General features: G+C 40.5%; 2 protein-coding genes across 11 annotated transcripts in view; one reads left to right on the top strand and one right to left on the bottom strand.

Moving 5' to 3' along the window:
- Positions 1 to 22,525, bottom strand: part of ryr3 (ryanodine receptor 3) — a 91,439-nt gene extending 68,914 nt beyond the window's left edge. For 2 of the 3 annotated variants that reach the window (XM_054761638.1, XM_054761636.1), the window contains exons 1-4: positions 22,333 to 22,525; positions 10,323 to 10,442; positions 6,814 to 6,918; positions 4,048 to 4,068 (exon numbers count right to left, since the gene is read on the bottom strand). In XM_054761638.1, the coding sequence (XP_054617613.1) occupies positions 4,048 to 4,068; positions 6,814 to 6,918; positions 10,323 to 10,442; positions 22,333 to 22,380 (294 nt within the window). In that variant the 5' untranslated portion in view covers positions 22,381 to 22,525. The remainder of the gene's footprint in view (positions 1 to 4,047; positions 4,069 to 6,813; positions 6,919 to 10,322; positions 10,443 to 22,332) is intronic. The other variant, XM_054761637.1, reaches the window with a different exon arrangement.
- The window catches only part of fmn1 (formin 1), a 43,219-nt gene continuing 30,010 nt past the window's right edge, over positions 9,408 to 22,616 (top strand). The window contains exons 1-4 of one of the 8 annotated variants that reach the window (XM_054761643.1): positions 9,467 to 9,534; positions 9,652 to 9,714; positions 13,757 to 14,269; positions 18,982 to 19,079. The gene's annotated coding sequence lies outside the window, so the exon portion shown is untranslated. Of the gene's footprint in view, positions 14,270 to 18,981; positions 19,080 to 22,616 lie in introns of all 8 variants that reach the window. The other 7 variants (XM_054761645.1, XM_054761640.1, XM_054761642.1 and 4 more) reach the window with 7 other exon arrangements.

Below are 22,616 nucleotides of genomic sequence, written 5' to 3'. Positions count from 1 at the left end.
AATGTGTAGTCTCAGACTCAAAAAACATTTTCCGGATTGTGTGCTGCAATGGCAGTGTTAAAAAAAACAAACCACTACAACGAGGTGCAAGACTGAAATGTATGTTACATCCCTATCAAAAGCATGTATTTCTACATTGTGAGTTTTCTCCGGAAAAAACATATTTTTTTTTGTTTTGCTTTGGTTGAAAAAAAAAAATATTAGCTGGCAATGCCAGTGAATACCAAGATAATAACTGTTCCTTGTCTTTCAGTAAAGTGTGGTGGTAGCTGCATTATGGCCTGGGGCTGCTGAGTGCTCCCGGGCTTGGGGAGCTGTGGTTCATTGAGACGAAATATTAATTCCAACGTGTAAAATACTGTGACATTCTGACGCAGAGCTGTGAGTTATTTTCTGAGTAGAAAAAAATCTGTACTGCTTTCCCAGCTGTACACTGTCTACTCTTAATTTGTATCCAAGTTTCTATAGTACTGTTACTTGATAAAGATAAAGAAAAATTATAAAATGACTGCTGAAATGTAAGGCGGGAACTCACTTTTTAAAAATACCTTACAGTCATCCCTCACTACTTCGTGGTTGAAATTTTGAGACTTTACATCACGGTTTTTAAAAAAATATATGAATTAAGAAATCATGCTATTTCATGGTTGAATACAGCCTATTATTCGCCAAAATGCATGCATCTTTAAGCAAATGGTACATATTATTTCCCCAGCTTAAGCCTTTTCAAGCATAAAAATGGCTAAATGAACTAAAGTAAAAATAGAATGAATGCATTCAAAACACACATTCAAAGATGTAGTTGTAGTATTCAACACTGGTCACTAGGTGTCAGTAATGTGAGACACACGATCACTATACTTGATCGCCGGCACAACAGGTTTTTATTGCAGACTTGAATTAACTCACAACAGGCACAATAGTCCTTAATAAAGAAACCACAGGCTACCGTTGCGGCCGTGAGATGAAACGGCAAGATGAAACTCAATTCTGAACGTTACTTCCCGTCCGCCACTCACTCTGCTCCCCTAGGGAACACATGTATAGCAACTCACATGAGCAAGAGTCTGACTTATGTCTTAAATGGCTTACTGGTATTTACTCTTATGTTTTCTATATTGGGAAATATGTGTAAAGGTGATGAAAAGAGTGTGTCTAGAGGGCTCTAATAATGTTAAAAACTGTATTTAGAAGTTTTCTATGCTCTAACTACGAAAATTAGGAATCCTACTTTATAGAAATTCTGGAACCAATTAACCACAATAAATGAGGGAATATTGTATATGCCAATTCATTGTTCACAATGTCAACACCCACATGTGATGTTGAGCTAAAAACAACAACATACAGTATAGTACTTTTTAGAATCATTTTTAGTGTGGCTATCAGAGTAAATGTATTATTTGCTTACATAGCAGACATTAAAAGTGGCCCAAACAGACTGAAGCAAACTGTGTTTTGGGAATCCAATCTTTGACCAATGGAATGGGGAAGGGTTTCATAAAAGAAAACTGCAAGAGTATGCAGCAACAGCTGGGGATGAAGGGGCGTGGGGTTGCACACTGCACAGCAAGCTCGTCTGTATTTCAGTCTTGTTGTGCTGCTGACACATCACTGCCAAGAATGGTGACCTTTGCTTTGCTGACCCTCTCGGTGTACTGTATCCTAAACAGCTCGGTACCCAGCTGGGCGGTGCGTGTGCTTTAAAGGAGGAGGTGAGGTGTAACTTGCATCTTCCAAGAATGATTGTTTTCCACGTTTGAATTTGCTGAGAGTCCAAGTGTCAGGGTTGATTGATGTCTTTGTTAATTTGTTAGAACACGGCGCAAAGTCAGGTCAGTTAATGTTTCTGTCGCATGGTGTGCTCCTTAATTGATTTCATTCACGAAAAGGACAAATTGGATACATTTAGTGTAACCATTTTTGGTCTTAAGATTGAATTCTGTACACAAAATCACAGAAGGCAGGTTTTTATTTATTATTTCCTCCACTCTTTATCATCCTCAGAGGAATGTCTTATTTTTGTTTAAGGGACTCCAGATTTGTCAGTGACTCAGCTATTAATGCACGTAAACAATGCATATCATCTAAAGCAGATTCATATTAACTCTAGTTTGTTTTTTCTTAAAAAAAATGTACCTCTGCAAATGTAAACGTCAGAGGATGATTTGTATAGTCACCGTGTCACCTGGTCTATATATCTTATATCTTGAGCACACAAATATGTGAGTATGTATTTACAGCCTCAGAAGAAACTAATTTTCTCAGTACTGCGAGATATACAGATTCTCGTATACTACAATTTTTTTAAATGCTTTGTACCAGCAAGCTCTTTGCAGTAAAATAATTTGACTTCAGTCTGCATTGCAATGTATTTCTTGCAAAGGCAACAAGACAAATACTGCAGTGCTCATCAGTGTTTACCCCAGTTCCTGCTGATATTCAGGGAGTTGAATGGTTTGTCACATGAACGATTGTAATATGGATTGAAATATGATTGCCTTGTTGTATTTTTATAACTAAACTGTATTCATTCTATTAGCTGTCAGCTCGTCAATCGTCAATAGGTGGCGCACTGTCCATTACAAACATGTGATACTGAGTGAAATATGATTCCCTTGTTGTATTTTTATAACTCTATTCATTCAATTACCGGCAGCTCGTCAATCGTCAATAGGCGGCGCACTGTTACAAACGTGTGGCTGACGCTACAGAAGAAGAATCCTCAACAGTAACAGATTATAATGAAAAGTCTCACCTGTACATGTCTTTTGGTCCCCTCACCAGGTAAACCAGCTGAATAATATTTAGAATCTGTGTCAGTATGCATTGGTTGTTAAGGTTTAATTGGTTGAAAATGGTAATATGTTTAGAAATGTGCAATAACAGCACTGACAGAAGAAAACATGGCAGGCGCTAGTTTAGCCACGCTAGCTAAGCGTTCCTTGATGTATTTACTTACTTGTTCTTTCACGTTCTGAAACCAAATGCAGTGGATGTGTTTGTCCGAATTTGTGAGTATATTAGGTGTTAAAATGATGTAATTTTGCTGTAAAATAGCGTTACGAGAGCAAGACGTATAGTATAATGCTCTAAAACTGCATTAGCGTTCATGTATATGGTCTTCCGGTTGTGTTTATAACACTTCCGGTTTAAAACATTCACAATAAAAGTTTGTTTACTGGTAATGAAAATTCAGCCAGTTTGTACATCGTTTTTGATTGATGTTGAAACGATCTAATCTATCTAATCCTGTAACAAAAACAACACTGCCCACAGAGATTTGCGCACCAGCAAAATCCCCCCAGTCTCTGAACGCCAATTGGGAAGGATAATGAAAAGCCATTTGGCAGCTATAAAATATAATAATAATTCCACAGAATTTTCATGTGAAATGAACTCCTTATGCAGTAAACAGATTGCAGAGCGAATCTTGCTACTGACCAGTTTGGCTTAATTAACAAGGTTATGCACTTCCTGCATGTCGATAGCCTTTAACTGATTAGAGATTGATTAGAGAGGACTCTCAAAAAGCCTAATGAGCGACCATTCATTTAAGGCTAAACACTAAGGGCTCAATCTTATAGCATTAAACAAATAAGAAACCGGCGCTAAGTGAGACTTACATGCACAACATGTGATTTCCGGGCTAAACTATGAAACCATTGCAGCAGCCCCTATGGATATCTGTCTCAAGCTACAAGTCACAGTCCCGAGACATCTATGACAAGCTAATTAATTGTCTCAGGACTGACTGGGTGAAATACAAAACGGAAAGCTTTGCTGAGAGGAAGGCTTAATTTACAACCCCGTGAGAGCCCACACACAAACCAAATATGCTTTAGTTTGGTAAATAAGTAGTGCAGCCAATACAATTCCATAATGTCGCTCCTAAGTATCTCACTAAAAGAGATGCTTGTCATATGGTTATAAACTAAATGTCACACACTCCAAAAAACAGAAGAATTATTAGAAATAAGCTTGACTTCTAGTCTCTAAGTACATCTCTCATGCAAACAGATGGAAAAAACAAACAGATGGACCTACCCATTTTTCATGGTCAGCACTCTAGTAACATACAAATACAAATAAAAACACTGTTATTTGTGAGTACGGAAGTCAAACATCAACAATAAAGACAAATGGGGCATTACGAGATTTGATTTATTAGCCTCACTACCAGGTTTTGTACTGCGGCCAACAGCATGTCTTGCCAAAAGAACGACTGCCAAGTGCCAACAGTGACGCAGCTAACCCGCTACCGAGGCCAATAACAATGCAGGGGGGCTACACAAAAATAAAACAAAAAGGGTGTTCATGGCAGTTAAGTAGTAGCCAGACTCATCCAGCACATCTATTTTGTACATGTCCTCTTCCTTACATATTGAACTGTAAAGCCGTGCAGCGTGAGTTTCTCTGGCTACATTGTGCTGCACAATGATTCATGCATGCTTTAACATTTCTGGCTTCCTGGATACCTATGATCTGGCCTTAACTAGTAGTTTGTAACGATAATGAAGCCCTGACCATGTGTATCCAAGAGAGAAGCAATGTCTTGCAATGCAGTTGTCAATAATATTGAGAAAAAAAAAACATGTCTTGTAAATCCAAATGCAGAAATGAGTGATGTTTCATGCATTACAGTATGTCACATGTGACTTCAGCATATTCCTGTGATATGTCAGCTCAGTGAGTAAAGAATTAACTACACAAGGGATTGAGATGAAAACAGCCTTGTTGTGACACAGGAAGGCAGTACATGTCTCTGTCCTGGCTGCTCAGTACAACATGACGAAAGGGATAAGTCGACGTTCATAATGAAACGGAAGAATGCAATTTACACCACAGCGGTCTTTGCATGGAGACTCATTCATCATGAGAGTTAAGGGTGAGTATGGAATTTGTTGTTTTTTCTTTCACTATGCAGTTGTTCTTCTTCTGGTTGACAGTGAAGAGCATTAACAAGTTGTTGAACGAAGTCAACTCGGCGTCTTCTGCTCCGCTTCCTTGAACGCAACACATCCGCCATGCGTCCTCAAGGGGCAAGTAGATTTATTTTTGTATTAGCCCAATTAAATAGCTTCATTTTACACCTAAATTACTGTTTCTTAAATCATGATCTGTACAGTTAGTGAAGGCTTTATGATGGTGACAGTTTGATTTATAAATGGATTTATTCAGTTTCTACTAGTTTCTATTGGAAACATGAACAATTCAAAGGTTGGCCAGCGTATCGGCATGTGCCGACACCGTGCTTTTTCCACAGAAATCGTCCGATACTGATCGGTGGCCGATTGATCGGCGCACCCCTGATTAATACTGCTATGACAGTGTCAATTAATGCATTCTAAGGGCAGAATTCACTACATAGCTCAACCCATTTTACAGCTATTGGATCTCATTCAATTGTACAGATGTACCTAATAAATAGTCCATTGAATGTGTGCAGAAAAAGGGTGATGCCATCCATTGGTATCTCTTGACCTCTATCCCTGAATGTGTAATCAAACTAAATGGCACGCAAAATGTTGCTGTTATACCTCAGCAGCATGGCTGGATATTAGCATCTGACAGGGGTTTACGAACCAAACAAACCCACCAGAGGAATGTCGCTACCGCTGATGGGAAGCCCGTATCACTTCGCTGTATCTTGACTGCTCAATAGATGACTTAATAAACATGCCAAGTGAGCTGGACAGGAGCCCGAAAAGAAAGGAGCCAACCCTGCTTTGTATAAATTCAGAAATGTGATTACGGATGCTGCAGAGCGCTCACAGATATTTTCCATTCCTCCCTTCACCCTAAATGGTCTTTCATTATCTTTGACTTCTGATATCTTCTTGCAAAATATGGGAACATGTTCCAGACAATGAACAGTGACAGCTTTTTATTAAAATTCAGTTGCAGTTCCTGGTGTTAAAACACTCCCTACACTACAGTACTAATGGTCAGTTTGAACAGGGGATGGGCATAATAATCAGAATCAGTGGTAAAATGAATTGTGGATTAATTATTAATACTCGTGTTGATGCAATTGCATCAGATTGTGTGCACTGCTTGGCTGCAACCAGCAGAGGCACGGTTTTTTTTGTCCTGACTACGCTCAACAAAAATGTACACAGCAATTAAAAATTAGCAGCATGATTATAGCACAGGTGTGCCTTCGGTTGGCCACAATAAAAGGCCACTCCAAAATGTGCACTTTAACTGTATTGAGGGAGGTCCGAAAACCAGTCAGTATCTGGTATGACCAGTATCACGTGGATTTATTTCGGGAAGGTACTCAGCTGTCAAAAACAATGCACATTAACATAGGCAAGTAATCACACACAAATACACAGATATGCGTCAGTTGTGCTTTTCATGGAACGCTGCAAAGCTGTGCCGTATCTGGATTTGACATTTTGGTTTCAACTTTGGAAAAGTTTGTAGACTTGAAAACATTCTCAACTTTTAATGATGTGTTTTAAGATCATCCCAGCATCTCAGCTGGCCTAGATTGGGTGCCCTGGAAAAAAAAATGTGTTTGTGCATCTCCAATGCAATGAATGCTCCTGTGGCAAGAAGTATTTTAGAAAAGATATAAAACAGTCAGGCTTGGCGTGTTTTTTATTTTCTTCCGTGTACACTCAGACTCATCCAACTGACATGTTTTGGTCGAAGAGTGTTATATCTTTGAACCAAAAGATCACTGCCGCCTTAAGAAGCTTTTTAGATAAAACGTCCACAAAAGAAGTCCATTTCAACCTTTGTAGATGTTTTTTTGTTGTTTTTTTATGTAGTTATGTGCATGAGTCAAGGACAAGTACTCACCCCCTCGCTGCTTTGGCCAGTGTTAGCCAGCATCTCCTGCAGAGCTCGCACTGACAGTGACTGCTCCAACACAAAGTTACAAATGCACAAGTCTGGAGGAACATACTGCAAGATAAAGAAAAAAGGGGAGTGGGAAAGAGATGATGGTGAAAAGGAGAAAAAGGGAGGGGGGGGGAGCTATGAACAGGAAAACACTTCCAAAGAAGGTCGGAATTTAAACATTAAAATTTGATTAAAAAACAAAAATCTGGAGCAACAATTCTGCTAGAATTTTTTTCCATCCTTAATCCATCATAGTTAATTGAACGGAGTGAAAAGAAACATGCACCAGTGGCCAAATCATTTGCTAAATTAAGCGATACAAGACCAAGGGCCCAGCTGTAATTAATGGAATTGTTGAGCAAGGAATAGCCCTCATAAATAAAATGACTGGCATACTGATGTGTAGCCAGCAAGGTGCTGAGGATTATGAAGAGCACTGTTCAGTGCACCAATAAACAATGCGAGATGTGATTAATATTCTCACTGCAATAGATTGGCCACATATACTGTACATTTTGGATGTAGACTTTTCTTGCAGATTTAATCAAATATTTATGATAAAGCTATCAATTATTTCCAGCAAGTAAACGTTTAGACTGAGGATTTGATATAGTACCATATTGATCCGAATATAAGATGACTCTCGACATATGATAAAACAAAAAGCCTGATTCTGTTGTTTGTCTTTTTACTTTCTATTTTCCAGTGCCTTACAGCATTGCTTGGGGATATGAGGTGGTCTTTTACGCATTTGAAAATACTGTAAGAATGTCCCTTTTGTAGAATTGGCTTCTTTATCTGTAATGTTAGATTTATGTCCATCCATCCATCCATCCATCTTCTACCGCTTATGAGAGATCGGGTCGCAGGGGCAGCAGCCTAAGCAGGGAGGCCCAGATTTTCCTCTCCCCGGCCACTTTGTCCAGCTCCTCGCAGCGGATCCCAAAGCGTTCCCAGGCCAGTTGGGAGACAGTCTCTCCAACGTATCCTGGGTCTTCCCTGAGGACTTCTACCGGTCGGACTTGCCCTGAACAGGGAGGGAGGCGTCCGGGAGGCATCCTGACCAGATGCCCGAGCCACCTCATCTGGCTCCTCTCAATGCGGAGGAGTAGCGGTTCTACTCCGAGTGTCTCGCGGATGACAGTGCTTCTCACCCTAACTCTAAGGGAGAGCCCAGCCACCCTACGGAGAAAACTCATTACGGCCGCTTGTAGATTTATGTCTACATCAGAAAATGTTAACCGCAGAATCGTATGGAATTGAATCGTATCGTCCATATACTGTATCAAATCGTTGTTTTTAAATCGCATCGCAGCCCGTGTATGTAGATGTGTATCAATTCGTCTATCACAAAGAGAAGTACAACCCTAGCAATAACACCCATATAATAATAACCTTCAAGACGCAATATAGACTCACACACACACCTAGCCTACAGTTTGTTGCATTTGATACGCTTATATAGTAATAATACTTCAGTACTTCTACATTAGAATTACACACACACACACACACATTACAACTAACATGTGACAATAATGCAACTTGTTCAATGATGATGATTATGCTGATTACAATAGATACACGTCAGTGTTGCAAGGTCTTGCGAGAGAAAGAAGACCAAAACAACAGGACACTTGGGAATTTGCAAGTGACTTTGCAAAAAAAAAAAAAATAAATAAAAAAAAAGGCCAAAATCACTTGTGATAAGTGGACCTGGCAACACGGATGTCTTTGAACGCGCGAGTACAGTATGTCTTCTGAATGCCTTATGTTTGTATTTTAGTTCATTTTGCCATTTTCATGCTTGAAAATGTAGGCCCAAAACACGTAACATTTGCTTAAATATGCATATTTTTTACTAATAACAGGCCATGGTCACCCGCGATAAAGCCAAAAACCGCAATATAATTTTTTTTTATGAAGATATTTGGCAAAACCGCGACAAATTGCAGCCGCAAAAGTCACAGCGCAAAGTGGCGAGGGATGACTCTTTGTTCACTGGTTGGCTTATCGGTTAGCATGATTAGGTAAAAAGTTGTTATGACGGAAGATTGCCTGTCTGTCCTTTCCTAGCAGCTTACATCGAATTACGGCATATAGTCTGTAAAAATGCACTAAATCATGCTCAAGGGGGCATGTATAGCCACATCTTTCATATACGTTCTCCCTGCAGAACTTAGCTCTGCTGTTGAGAGTGTAGCGACATGACACAGATGCACCTGTACTGTCCAAGGTCCTTCAAACAGAGATAACTCGCAACCTGCTACAGACCTTACATAGCTTATGAATTATTCACAGCCTGATTTTCCAATTATCATATTTGGTCCACGCTGGTTTGGCAGCCACTCAGTGAACACTCCCAGAGTGCGCACAGCAGCCTTTTACAAAGCTCATTTGTTCATGCTTAGCAGGAATAAAAGCCAATGAAATAAAAGGGGTGAAGAGATTCAAATCATAGTCCAAATAATACTGGACCTTACTGTAGATTGCTATCATGAATGGTTTACGTATCAAAAGAGTAACTGTTTGTACATCTTCCTGTCAGCAGGTGGAGGCAGCCCAGCTCATCCACATCTGATACTCAAGGAGGCCTAAAGCATTGTCATCCTGTACAAGTGCAAGGACAGGTAGTTTGTGCTCTGCAGGTGTTGCCCTCTGCCTCGACAACAGTACCAGGTAGGTGAACTAAAATGTGCCCTCATGTCCCCAAACTAAATTTAGGAGCTCCCGACTGCCAGCAAACCTGCCCTCCTCTCCGATGTCCCTGAAAATGGGATTTGCTTTGATTCATAGAACATTAAGTGGCTTGTAGAGAACAAATTATTCTGCTTCCCCCGTCTTTCATTGAGGGCTAAAGTAAGTTTTCACCACCGTAAGTGAAAGAAAAAGTCCTTAAATAAGGGCATAATGAATGACTTGATCTGCAGTTAGCATTTGTTTTGGTTGTGGCTTGGGTGGCTTCCCAGGCAAGTTGACCAACAAGCATATGATCCATGACCGACCTCATAAAACACTGTCACTTGTGTCTCAGCCAAACCCAAGGCGCCATATCACAGTACCGAACCTGACCCGCTGCCGTGGTGGGCATGTGTTTTAACTCTAAACTCCCCAGCAGGAGGTGTGTTTAACTAATTACTTGTAAGTATGTCATAAATCTCCTTATGCACTTCAGAAACTGAAATCCAAGCAAGATTAAATATTAAGGTAAATCAAGGTATATTTTATTTTTTGATTAACAAGATTTTTTTTTTTTTTTTACATGGAACTTTCAATGTTAGATTAGCTTATTTTAAGACTTAATATGTACAAAACTACATAAACGTAATAATCTGCCAACATACCCAGGAAATTAGGAGTGCCAAAACAACATTTAACTTGTTATAAAGCGCGTTGCAACGCATGTCATAAGTTACTTTAAGTTACTTCCTTACATACTGATTCAAAAATACTACCGCGGTCCTCACCTTAGCTTCGGAGGTAGGTTCCAAATAACACAGGCGGTTCCCAAGTCCCTCAGCGGCTAGGCAGAACTTGCGATGCTCCTTCTGTATGGTGGCTACGCTCTGTAGAACCACTTCATCATCCTGCAAGAAGACAAATGCGTTAAAGACTCACAACAATAAATAGACTGATGAGCCGAAATATAAGACAACCCCTTTTTCAATACCCGATTTTGTCACCCTCAAAAAATGTTTATCCTGTTTTCAATATCCATGAAATAAGAAGTGGTAGATAGCTAAAAAATCAGATTTTTTTTTTTTATTGCAATCATTTGAAGACTCTGCTTCATTGGTCTTAATTAGCATAAAATTAGCACCACAACTTTTTTTTGTTGTTGTTGTTGCGGGCTGCAACTCTCCTGGTCATTGCTGGTATGTGTGAGTGAGAGGAGAAAAAGCTCTGACTTGCTTGGAAAGAAGACGCTTTGCGCTATACGTTGATTTAAATGTGTAAATCTGTACACAGACCCCACATATAAGACACCTTGTCTTTTTTAGACTTTTTTTTCTCCCCAGGAAAAGAAATACCATCTTACGTTTGGTCAAGACAAGACAGTAATATTATACATCAGTGCTTGTCAAATAGTGAGACGGGCCCCAGTGTGGTGAGGTGCCAGGGCAGGGGTGACTACAGTATATTCATAAAATGTCTTCAAGGTTGGCAAGTCTATTAGTGGTCTTTATTGATGCTTGAATTATTCGGGTACCAGCAACTCATACAGTGGTTTGTACAGATAAATGAATATTAATGGTTCTCAATAGTAATTCAAATTGGGGGAGTTGTTTGTCCCCTAAGGGGGTGGGGGGGCATGACCAATGCTGTACATCATGATATGATACAATACAAGAACCGTATCAAAATGTTCCTTTACAGACACACAATGCTTATTGGCACTCACAATGTATCCTACAGGACATACTGTCTGTGGCACTGTACTGTACTGTAAAGTAAAGCACAATCTGAGCGTAGTTGCTCTACTTAGTGGAGAAACTGGTGAATCACAGGCCCCACCCATTCATTCCACACAAAAAAAGAAAACATACATTTTTGGACCATGTTGAGATTTCAAGCACGGTTTTAAAAACACACATTTCAAACTAAACTGTGACCTGTGTTCTGCGCGCACACAAAAAAATCTGTACTTGGCACGCTTGAAATAGTCCCCAGGATGTAGCAAAATCAAATCAAAACATCTTCAAACAACAGCATGTTATAAATATTTCAACAAAGCATGCAGTGCATAAGTTAATATTAAAAAAAATTGATTAGTAGTAGTTGTAAACCTGTTACGCAAACACGTCTTTCATCGCTATGAGAAAAACCACGCATAAATAACATCTGTATCTATCAGGGTGGAGAGGGCCTCTATTTGCCAACAAACTCACATGTATTGATTTGTGTGCGTGTGTGTGTGTGTGTGTAATCTAAGCAGATGGTTGCCATGGTTTTGGCTCCCACTTCTTTCACACAAGTAATAATTCAATAGATTTAAATACAGGCTGCACAGCTCCCATCAGAAGGTGGGAAATCAGATGTTGGCAATATTTGAAACGTCTAAAAATAACAGGATGGCTGATAGTGGCAGATTTTGCTGAATTACTGTATTCTTTTTTTGTGCATGAGAAATGATTCCATCTCATCCCTGAAAGCCGATAATGATTTAGACGATTTGCCATTTTTAAATTCATTTTTAAAGTAAATATTAGGAGGATTTTTTTCTTGTCTTTATAATTATTGTAGAAAGTTCAGTTTTTCCATTGGTGGTTATTGAAGATGTTCCTCCATGCGTTGGTGGTCTGCCACAAATTAGATTCTTAGTCTTTCTTGTTGACATGTGGGAGGTGCATTAAAAAATGTACAGGCTTGAATTCTTCCTTCATAAAATTTGTTAAACAGGCACTGTGAAGTTGCTTTTTATATAAAAATGAACCCATCTTTTAGGGACAAGGCGAATATCAATTTTACACCAAAATTGTTTATATCCTGGAATTTTCACGATTAATAAGTCATGATTTTTGTTTTTGAACAGATATCTTCTGGCTGGGAATGGCACTGTGTTTGCAGTTTGCACATTACTGCTGGGATTGGACAAATTTCAATTTTCAGGAAACACTAGGCCACACTGTGGCCTAGTGGTTAGCATGTTGGCCACACAGTCAGGAGATCTGGAAGATCTGGGTTTGAATCTCTGTTGGATATCTCTGTGTTGGGTTTTGTATGTTCTCCTTGAGCGTCCTTGTTTCTGCAGGTACTCAGGCTTCCTCCCACATTCGAGAAACATGCATGTTAGCACACTGCCTCTTTCTCTTCTCCATTGTGTCCAATGGGGTACAACAAGAATGCCTACTGTCTCTCTTTTCCAAATGTTTGTTGCATGGCCAACTGCCTGAACTTTACAACAGATGTAAGTTTGGCAGCAAGGCTATAAATCTTGTGTCTGATGCTGATGATCTAATTGTGTTTTCCCCCATAAAGCAAAGGTCGGCAGCACCTTGTTGCTTGTTAATTTCATTGTAAGTCATCCTCAGACAGCTGTGGTTGCCAAGTGATCTCAAGTTATAGCAACACAACTGGCCAAATCTTCCACCAAAACCTAGTTTGTTTTTCTTTCAGCTATCGTACAGCTAGGCTGATTTTGGTGGTCAGTGTAATCCTGCACGGTGGCTTGCATGATGAGTCACTGGACGTGGTTTGCAACACCTTTGTTAGCCCCTCGTCTTTCACTATGTTTATCGGCCTGCAGTATCGCTATCCACTTGACAAGGACATTCATCAGCCTGTCAAACTTTAGTTTGTCAAAGAGCTTTGCTATGGCTCGCTAAATTGCTTACGTCTTTGCTGCTAACATTAGCTGTGGCCGGACTCACGACTGGATGCTTTGCGTTGATGTGGTAGGGTAAACTTGAGCTGCTTCGGTTGTTGGCAAACTTCTTACAAAGAAGACATATTACCCTAGCTTCAATGGTGCCGTCTAGGCGTTTTTGAAATGTAAATTTCCCATTCATTGGAACGACAAATGTCACCTGCTCCTCCATTTTCATGTCATCTCCCTGGTCCTCACCTTGCCCTCCCAACTACAATAGGAGCCTATCAACCGATGCTAAACGTGCCAAACACAATGACAGCCAATCAGAGTCCACTTTAGGGCGTGACTGACTTTTTTTTTTATTTTTAATAAAAATACAAAACAACTTGCATACAGAAGCTTTAATGTTAGAGATTTAAAATTAGATCAACTCAATTACTGTACCAATTTGACACCCCTAACAAAAATCTCTCATTACAATACAGTTCAGTTTTATTTGGCACGATCTTGGTAAAAATAAATAGTTGTATTGTCCATTATACACGACACGTGCTCTCCCTCTCCATGGCCCAAACTTGATCTCATCCATAGAATGTGGTGAATCCGAGGCAGCAGCAGCGTGACCATCTGCTACACCACTAAAGAACAGCATCAGGACTAAGTTTAGGGCCCTGGAGGTAAGTAAGAGTCGGGTGACCCCTCTATCAAGCTGCCAAGTGTAGGCCAGGAACTTGACCCCCGTCATCAACCAACCTGTTCTCTCTGCCCCACCAATCCCCAAGACCGCTGTAGCACTCAGTTGAAACCAACACTTTGATTTGTGCCTTCTTTGATGCCACAACTGGATGTGTCGCATATTCTTATTTTTTCTCTTTCATGCTTTCCCCCCGCCCGTCAGTCTCTACCAGCTTCTTGTCACTGATGCAGACAGCCGCCGTGTGCCATAACAGACAGTAACAGGTGTGTGTTTGTGTGTTTATGAGCATGTACAGCCACATGCGTCCACCGACCGGCCCGATACCTGAGAAGCTCCGACGCGCTGCACGTGTCACATAAACCCCCACAAGTCACCCGCCGCTGCCACCAATGTGAACTTGAGAAAAGGTAATTTTGTTCAATCCCTCAGCACGACTATTTTGACTCGAGTGCTTTGCACATGCTCAGTAGGGATCAACAGGCAGCCTTTGGTCAAGGTTGGCTGAAAAGGCAACCTTGTCTCAGAAATCAAACCCGATTTTTTTGTGTGAGAATCTCTCTCTCTGTATGTTTTGAACTCCTGTTTCTATGCATTTTGTGTGTGAAGCAACTCATCTTGCTAGAAAGAGGTCCGCATGGATGCAAACGAGCTGCTACAAAAATCAACAGCGCCTCTGCTGGTTGCAGCTAAGAAGTGCACCCAGCTTGACGAGATTCATCAACAATCAATTCCATGCAATATGCCAAATTATCATGGTTATTCCTAGTAGAGGTACCTGAAACCTGAAAACAAATTTTATATTAAATACTGATAGTCGTTATCTGGCTTAAAAACAAAGCCAAAACCATTCATGCGATAGGTGTCACCACAGCAAGTCAGACAGGGAAAAAGCCGAAAAGTCGGTAGCGTAGCGGTGTATGCTGCTACTTCTGTGAGCAGATGGTGTGGGTTCTATTATCAGTCAGTGCCCCAACAACCAGCCATGAGCTTTCCAGTGCCTGTCCCAAGCCAACACTTTGGTCAAAAAGTGGTGCCAGTATCACATAGTACAGTATTTCTGCTAAAAGGGCAAATATATTCCTGTGTGTTCATCTGATTTAATAAATTCATTCACAAGGAACAGCACGATTGTTATCACCGCCTCACAGCTGAAAATCAATAATGCATCACACGCATCTAAGCTCCATATTAAAAAAAAATGAAAGAAGATTCACCAGTCAAGCAGGTTTTGCCCTGCAGTATCAATATGCATCGCAGTTCCTGTAACAAATTGGAAGTTTCCTGGCTTCGTTTGCATGCATATAGCTTTATGGGCAACCATTTCGCAGACGCACATGAGCATGAGGAGCCAGAGCGGAGGTTGTATGGAAATGAAACCGTTCTGATGTATGAAATGCGTCTGATGTGTCAGGGAGGAAACTAGCTTGCATAGTGTGAAGTTGTGTGTGCGTGCTGTCATCTTGAGAAAGACAAATGCATAGTTATGACAAATACATTACATGCTTAGTGTGGTGATCTCAAGTTGAAGTTATACTTCATAATTATAAGGGTGCCCTGGGGCAAAAAAAGTCAGGAAGAAATAATATTATTGTACATACATTGCATTGACAGACTGCTAACACAGGTGCCCACATACTGCTCCACTAATATTAGGAGGGTCGTGACCTACACCAGGAGTTTTCAAAATGCGGTGCAGTGAGCGTCCCCTTAGACAGCACAATACAGCTGGGGCCTCCCCTCTCTGAAAAATTTAATTTCTGGAGTTCACCACATTAACCAATCAATTCATTTGGCCTTTTAGTGTAAGTTAAGAAGTTGGATTTAATTGAAAAAAGTTGGGTTTCTTTTATTTTTCTCAAGCTGCTGCACCTGAGGTCGTCAGGCATCCTCCCAGTGGAGGCCTGCATCAGTTTTTGAAAATCACAGACTTTGACACTACTGTCCTTAGCCAGTGTATCATGAAAATGGTTTGAAAGCTTTTATTTTTGGAATATATCTGAACCAGACAAAACCTCTCTGCAAGGGCATTATTTCCACCCCAATCAAGCTGCAAAATGTCATGTCTCGACAGCAGCAGCTGTTCCAGATGGATGCACACAACAAATGTCTAAAAGGGTGTTTCAAGGAAGTCTGACATCTCTCTGGAAAACTAAATGTCAGAGAGTTGTTTGCAATATTCCAAGCATTATTCCTAAAATAAAACTGCATTGGAACCTCGATATGCAAACACCACAAAGATCATACAATGTCAATGCCTTAAAGCATTTTTTACTCATTTTACTCCTGTACTCAGTACTTTTTACTCATTTTACTCCTGTTAAGAACTTTCCATAATTCCTTTATGATATATAAATCATTTCAAAATTCAAACAAGTGCAGTTGCACCTACAAAATTGTAAGAGCACCACTGTATTTATCACCAGACTACTTTTACTGTTCGGTTCATTCTAAATAGAAAAAAGAAACGGCTATGATGTACATTACCCATCAGGCATGTACTGTACTGCAGATCTAACAGGGCTTTAGGCATTCTGGGACCTTTAGAGCAATGCATATGTTTCATAATACATCTCTGACACTGAAATGATAGGCATTCATTTAAAAGCAATCCCACAGAGCTCACTGTGCAGCAAAGGTCAAAAACATTTTGATCAATAAGTTCATAGCCACGTTTCCCGCCGGGAACATTGCACTAGTGTTTCTCTACAAGACACAGAGCTGCGTAGGAGAACATTAAACCAAAAAGCAAGTTGAAAAGGCAATAACAATCCAGAACTGGTTTCTATATAGGACACAGGTGTGGGTTGGCACTGCTGTCATACATTTATTAGAGATGCTGGGGACGCCACACACAGAGGCAGTATTGCACCTGCCTTGTTTAATTAATAAGCAGCAGGATGGTGGCATCACTGTTGCAGCAATACTGCACAATCTGCATAAAAGAGACCTGTGATTTAGCTATTTAGCCTCCCCAAAAAGCACACGTACACACATAATGAAATTCACACCACCCACAAGTTGTGTAATTGATAGGCATGGCAGCAGTAACGATGACTGAAAACAACGTTCTGTGGCTATGAAAGCCCAGTGATTTGATTCAGAGGAAATCCTACTTCTTAATTCAGATCATGTTGGGAGAAATGCACCTCTCTTTCCAACTCCTACACAACAAATATTATATAGTATAATCAGACACACATCTTCAAGTGCTTTTAAAAAAAAATGCCTGGTCCTTTAACCTTGAAACTTGATACTTGAGACGATGCGCACTCTTCAAACCCTTTCTAACCCATATTACTACTCACTGCTTTGGTATTAGCATAACAGCCATTGCTATGTGATGGTGAAACATGAACTGTTACATTCTTCCGTTATCAACCAACATCAATCTGCCATAGACAATGTTCAAAACTGCTTTGCTGATACAGTACATGCCTGCTCAGCTACTGTACTTGACATAATCTTGTCAAGTGTCAGCAATAAATAATTCTTTATATGCCCTTTGGCGCCCCCTATAGGTGTGAAATATACTTTACATTTAAGCCATCGCTGTAAATACAACTCCTGCTACTACTTGACATGGTCAAAAGTCAAGTCAATGCATATGCAAAACACAAACCAACCCCCTACCAAGTCAAGACATATTATTTTGATCAGTTAATTAGCAGGGCGTTGCCTTCTGCTGCCTCATTCGAATGAGAGCACACACTGCTGATTGCAGAAACAAAACCGATTTTGGCCAAAATTTGTAGCGGGGTGACACATGGACCAACAAAGAATTTATTCTATTTTGTCAAGGGTCTCAATAAAAGTGCCAATACAGGTTTTTTTTTGTTTTTTTTTAATAAGGGACTTTGTGTCACTATGACACCTAAAAGGAACGGTCCCCTCCTTAAGAATCATAAAGGCATTCCCCATTTTTTTGTCATCCTTATGAACCAAGAACTGCTAAGAAATAAACAGTTTTTTAATAGAAAACATATCAAAAAATTGCACAGCACTGTATAAATATTGCCCAAACTAAATATCCTTTTCATTAGTCTAATCCAGTGGAACCTCGGTTCGGATTTCGACAAAAAATACTGCAAAAAATATGTCTGTTTTTGTACAATATCTCCATTATCATATGGCCAAACAAACAGAAAAAAAGCATCCACGTGTTGGTGACTCAGTCTCTGTGAAGAATAGATAGTTCGCTATAGACAGATTCTGGCCAGGGAATCCTATTGATTATGTATGTGTGGGTGGTTTATTTGTTCATAGCATGAACAACTTAATTTTTGCCTCATTTCGAGTACCCTGCACTGATGAGGTGTTCAAGCGCACTGCGTATTTCTGAGTGCTCAAAACTAACCTTGGATTCCAGAGGTCCCACATCATCAACTCGGACACCTGAAAGTCCTTTTTTTTTGCCTCAAATTATGATGAAACTTACAGTAAATTTCACTTTTACTCGGCTTTACTTGCACTTGCAAACTCCACTGCAGCCACATTTACTCTGCAGATGTTTACGTGTCAACATGAAAACAGACTGTGCACCCCCAAAAACAGCTCTTGCTTACATATGCTTTCCTAAAAATATAACATCACATGCTTGCCAAAGTAAAAGCTGAAATGAAGAGCATGTTCAAAGGCTGTAAATACATAATTTAAAAACTGTTAAAATCATAACAGATTCTATACCCCAGTCAGTGATTATGTAAATTCCTACGTAGTGGACTTTCTATGAGAGACATCAGCTGCCTGCTTGGGGGGTATTGGATTGCTATTCAGTATGCAAGGTTGAGGTTTTTAAATTGGACATTAAAAAAGAGGCATTCCCTCTGAGACAAGAAGGCAATAATATCTTTTTTTAGTTTTGCTTCCCTCAGCAACACAAGGATGACACAAAGATGTAGCAAATAAAACAAGTGACTACACATCACTATTAATTGGACACGGATGTCTTTATATGAAAATAATTGTCCAAGCACATCCATGAAGAGCGCAAAGTAGATTGACAATGACATCTGAGTTTATATAGAGAAGCGTGGTTGACATATGCATATTGTCACAACTCTGAGCCCGTCTCCCCCCTGTGGATGTGTAACATTTTTCCTCTTTCATTCTCTTTCTCAAGCTCTCATCACTGCCAACTTCCTCTGACGTGACACAAACAGCGGGGGTGAGACCGTGTTCATGCTAGTGTGCTCTACCAGCATGACTTGGATTACTGAGGTAGTGACAGTTTTGAGTTCATTATCGCATTGTATTACTGTGCTATACATTGTCAATTCCTGTAACAACTGGTAGCACCTCTGGACAAAATACACACCTCATAGTCAAGCACAAATGTTCGTAATCCTTGATTGTTCTTTTCAGACATTTTGGATAATTATATGCCTCCAACTTTGGGTAAGAGTTTTGACTGTGGCCTAATGCAAGCAAGTTTGGTGTGCACCTTACCTCCCTGACCTCAAGCACACCTTCGGCAAGGGCTACAACAGAGACCGTGAGCCACATCCAACATCAGAGACGTCTGACCTCACAAACTCGCTCTCCAAAATATTGCAGAAGCCCTGGCCTAGGAGAGTGGAACCTGTTATAGCTGCAAAGGGGTGGAGGGGAACTCTATCTAGCTCCATATTCTGTTGTCACTGCCTGTAATGGCCAATAGTCCAAATACTTTTGACCATATCTGACACCCCACCCATCAGCACTTGTCCAAAGTCTTATCCAATAAAGCTCAACTGACTTAAAGCGCTGCATTTCAATCAGCGCTCTTTATTTTGAGTGCTTGCAGTGAGTGCATGATTCTCTCACCACTGAGGTTTGATAACAAGCTTCAAGGCGAGCTTAGGGGAACCCCCACCCCGCCGACACCCCTTCCCTCTCAAATTGCTGTTGTCATCAGATGACTAAGATACCACTGTGGCAGTAGAATCTGAGTGACATGGGTCAGCACATCACTGGCATGGCCAAGGTTAGGAGCTGTTAAGTAAAGAGTGCCTCTCCTGGCACTGATTGCCAGCCCGAGCCTCGGCATTAACACGCATACATGTATACAGTATATACTTGGCCATTTTATAGAGTGACAACACCTTCACACTCTTGTAACTGTCGTTAAATCACATGTGTCAATGGAGGGCCGAGACACTGCAGGTTTTCTCTCCAACCATTTTCTCCAGCAGGTGACTTAATTGATGAACTCCTTCCCTTAAATTGGAGGTGGTGTTGATCATTAAAAATCACCGGCTTTAGTGACCGGCTGGAAAGAAACCCTGCAGTGTCTCAGCCCTCCATGGCACCAGTTTGACACCCCCGCGTTAAATCATAACATTAGATAGATACAGTAGATACTGTAGATAGGTAGACTCAGCATCACCATGTAAAGGAAGTCCGTATTATGTTCTGTCATTATGTCCACTATATTGGGTAATATGAATGTATTATAGGTGTTATTTCATTTCTAGAGGGCTCTAACATTAAAAAGCGTATTTAGAAGATCGTTTTCTATGCCATAAGTACTGGAGCCAATTAACTACGACAAATAACTGTAGTGTATGTATATTAGTCCACCAATAATTGTACTGTTTTGATGCACTTTTCAAAGCAATCATGTTAACACAGTAAATGGGACTGGCAAAATTACTCGGATTACGCTAAAAACACAAAACAAATTTCCACCAAACTTAGGAGAGGCACAACGTCACATGAACTAAGGAAGAATCCATTAAATTTCGGTGAGGATCCAAATAAAGGTGTTAATACAGGAATTTATTCTTAGTTTGAGTCACTTTGATATCAAAGCTACTGCCCCCCCCCCCCAAAAAAAAATCAATAATGACACCCGCCCATCTGTTTGTCGTCCTGCATGAGCCAGGGAGTTGCCTGCTAACTAACAGACAAAACAAATACACCAAACAATTGTTTTTTTTTCCCCCTCGTGTTCAAAATTCAGTCTTGGTACCTTCACTCCTGTCCTCTGCAGGTTTTTGTTGATGTTAACAACAGTTGTTTTATGGTCTTTTTGTTTCAGTCATCACGTCAAGCAGGTAGCTGTCCGATGTCTGTTACTTAGTAAACAAGTGGTTTCTTTCTTCTTCGGGACATTCCAAATGGTGGTACTGGTTATGAGCAGTGTTGGTACTGCCACGTTCTGGTTTGATGCGTAACCCCAAGATGCAGAGACGGGAACGAAATGCAGGTAAAGTCTTTAATTATCATCAGTAGCAGAGAAGAAAAAAGGACACTTCGGGAAAGCACATGCCTAAAACATACAACAGTCCAACAAAGGAAGAGGCGACCAGCTGAACTAAATAGATCCTCAAACTAATCAGCACCATTTGTGCTCAGAAAGTTGCCAAAAGAACGGTAAAGTTGCTGCCCATGGTGCAAACAGGAAACATAAGATACAAAGTAAGAGCCTACAACAGGAAATAAAAACAAGACACAGATCAGGATCCAACAAGTCACACAAGGTGTGACAGGGACAACAGTTCCGAGTTCATAATTGCTTGTTTTCCTTGCTTGACTGCTATGAATAGTAGAATGTAACATTGTTTGTAATTCCACGAGTTCCTATGGGATAAAATGTTTAAAATTCAAAAGAAATCTACCAGAATCCCAGAAGGGATTGTGTCAAAATGTACTTTTGATGATCTGTGTGATTTAATACTCAACTACAGTAAGGTTCAAGGCTTTACAGTTGGAATTATGTTGAGATGAAATGAATAAAAGGTAGTAGGTGCCTGAGTAAAACACCTAAAAAGCATCCCAAAATGGCTGAACACATTCCAACCAACAATTAACTATGAGATGGCAAAAAGTGCCTACATCTGATTTTGAAGAGGGATTCTAAAGTCATTTAGCTTTCAATGCAATGCTTGATTGCACAAGTGCATTTATGTGCACCCCTTAAAACAACACAATATATACTCTCACTATGCCTGAGGGAAGACTTATATAGCATCTTCTTAAGTAAAAGGCATTAAGTAACACGCATACTGCATACACCACACTCTCAATGGCTTCATTTGACTAGAAAGGATGAATCCAGTGTCTCATTTACAAAGATAAACTCACGTGCATGGCTCGTAAGCAATCTGCGTCAAACATAGAAAATAGTCATGACTTGCATGCATGTGTGCGCAACTTGTTTCAACTATTTTCACGGAGCAAAGACGGAAGAGAGTACCAGGAGTCTAAAATAGCTAAAAAATGAGTCACAGAGGGGATGTTTTATACAAAAGCACCCAAAGGTGGGGTGAGTCGCCCTTGTTGCACCTGCACGTCGGAGCCTCATTGACATTCCCCATAAGAGTCCATGAAGTGATTACGCGGCCAGCTGTGTTCAATGCTCTCTCAGAACTTCCACAAATAATCATCGTGTATGTTACAAGCCAAAAGCCCGCATTGTGAAATCAAAGTGCAGAAAAGCGCGGTTCCAAAGCGAGTGAGGGGACGTTTCCGAATTAAAACTAATACTTACAGTTCTCAAGAACTGGATCTCGTCCTCTCCTTCTCCGCCCTCGGCCATGGCTGTGAAGGAGCCTGCTTGCTCACGCGGTGGAAGCCACCACTGACTGCCGGCGAGAAACGCGATGCTGAGCTCCCCAAGCCGTTATTAGCATGGAGCTCATCCACAGCCATATAGGGAAGACCTATCGGTAAACCCCCCGCCGCGAACACCCCCTTCGTGTCTTTCTCCCTCTCCTCCTCCTCATCATCATCCTCCCCGCAGCAGCAGTGCGGACCAGCAGCTGGACAAAGACA

This window comes from Dunckerocampus dactyliophorus, chromosome 19, assembly GCF_027744805.1.
Source record: "Dunckerocampus dactyliophorus isolate RoL2022-P2 chromosome 19, RoL_Ddac_1.1, whole genome shotgun sequence".
Taxonomy (NCBI): Eukaryota; Metazoa; Chordata; class Actinopteri; order Syngnathiformes; family Syngnathidae; genus Dunckerocampus; species Dunckerocampus dactyliophorus.
Note: the sequence above shows the minus strand (reverse complement) of the source record. Positions and strands in the feature narration are given on the sequence as shown.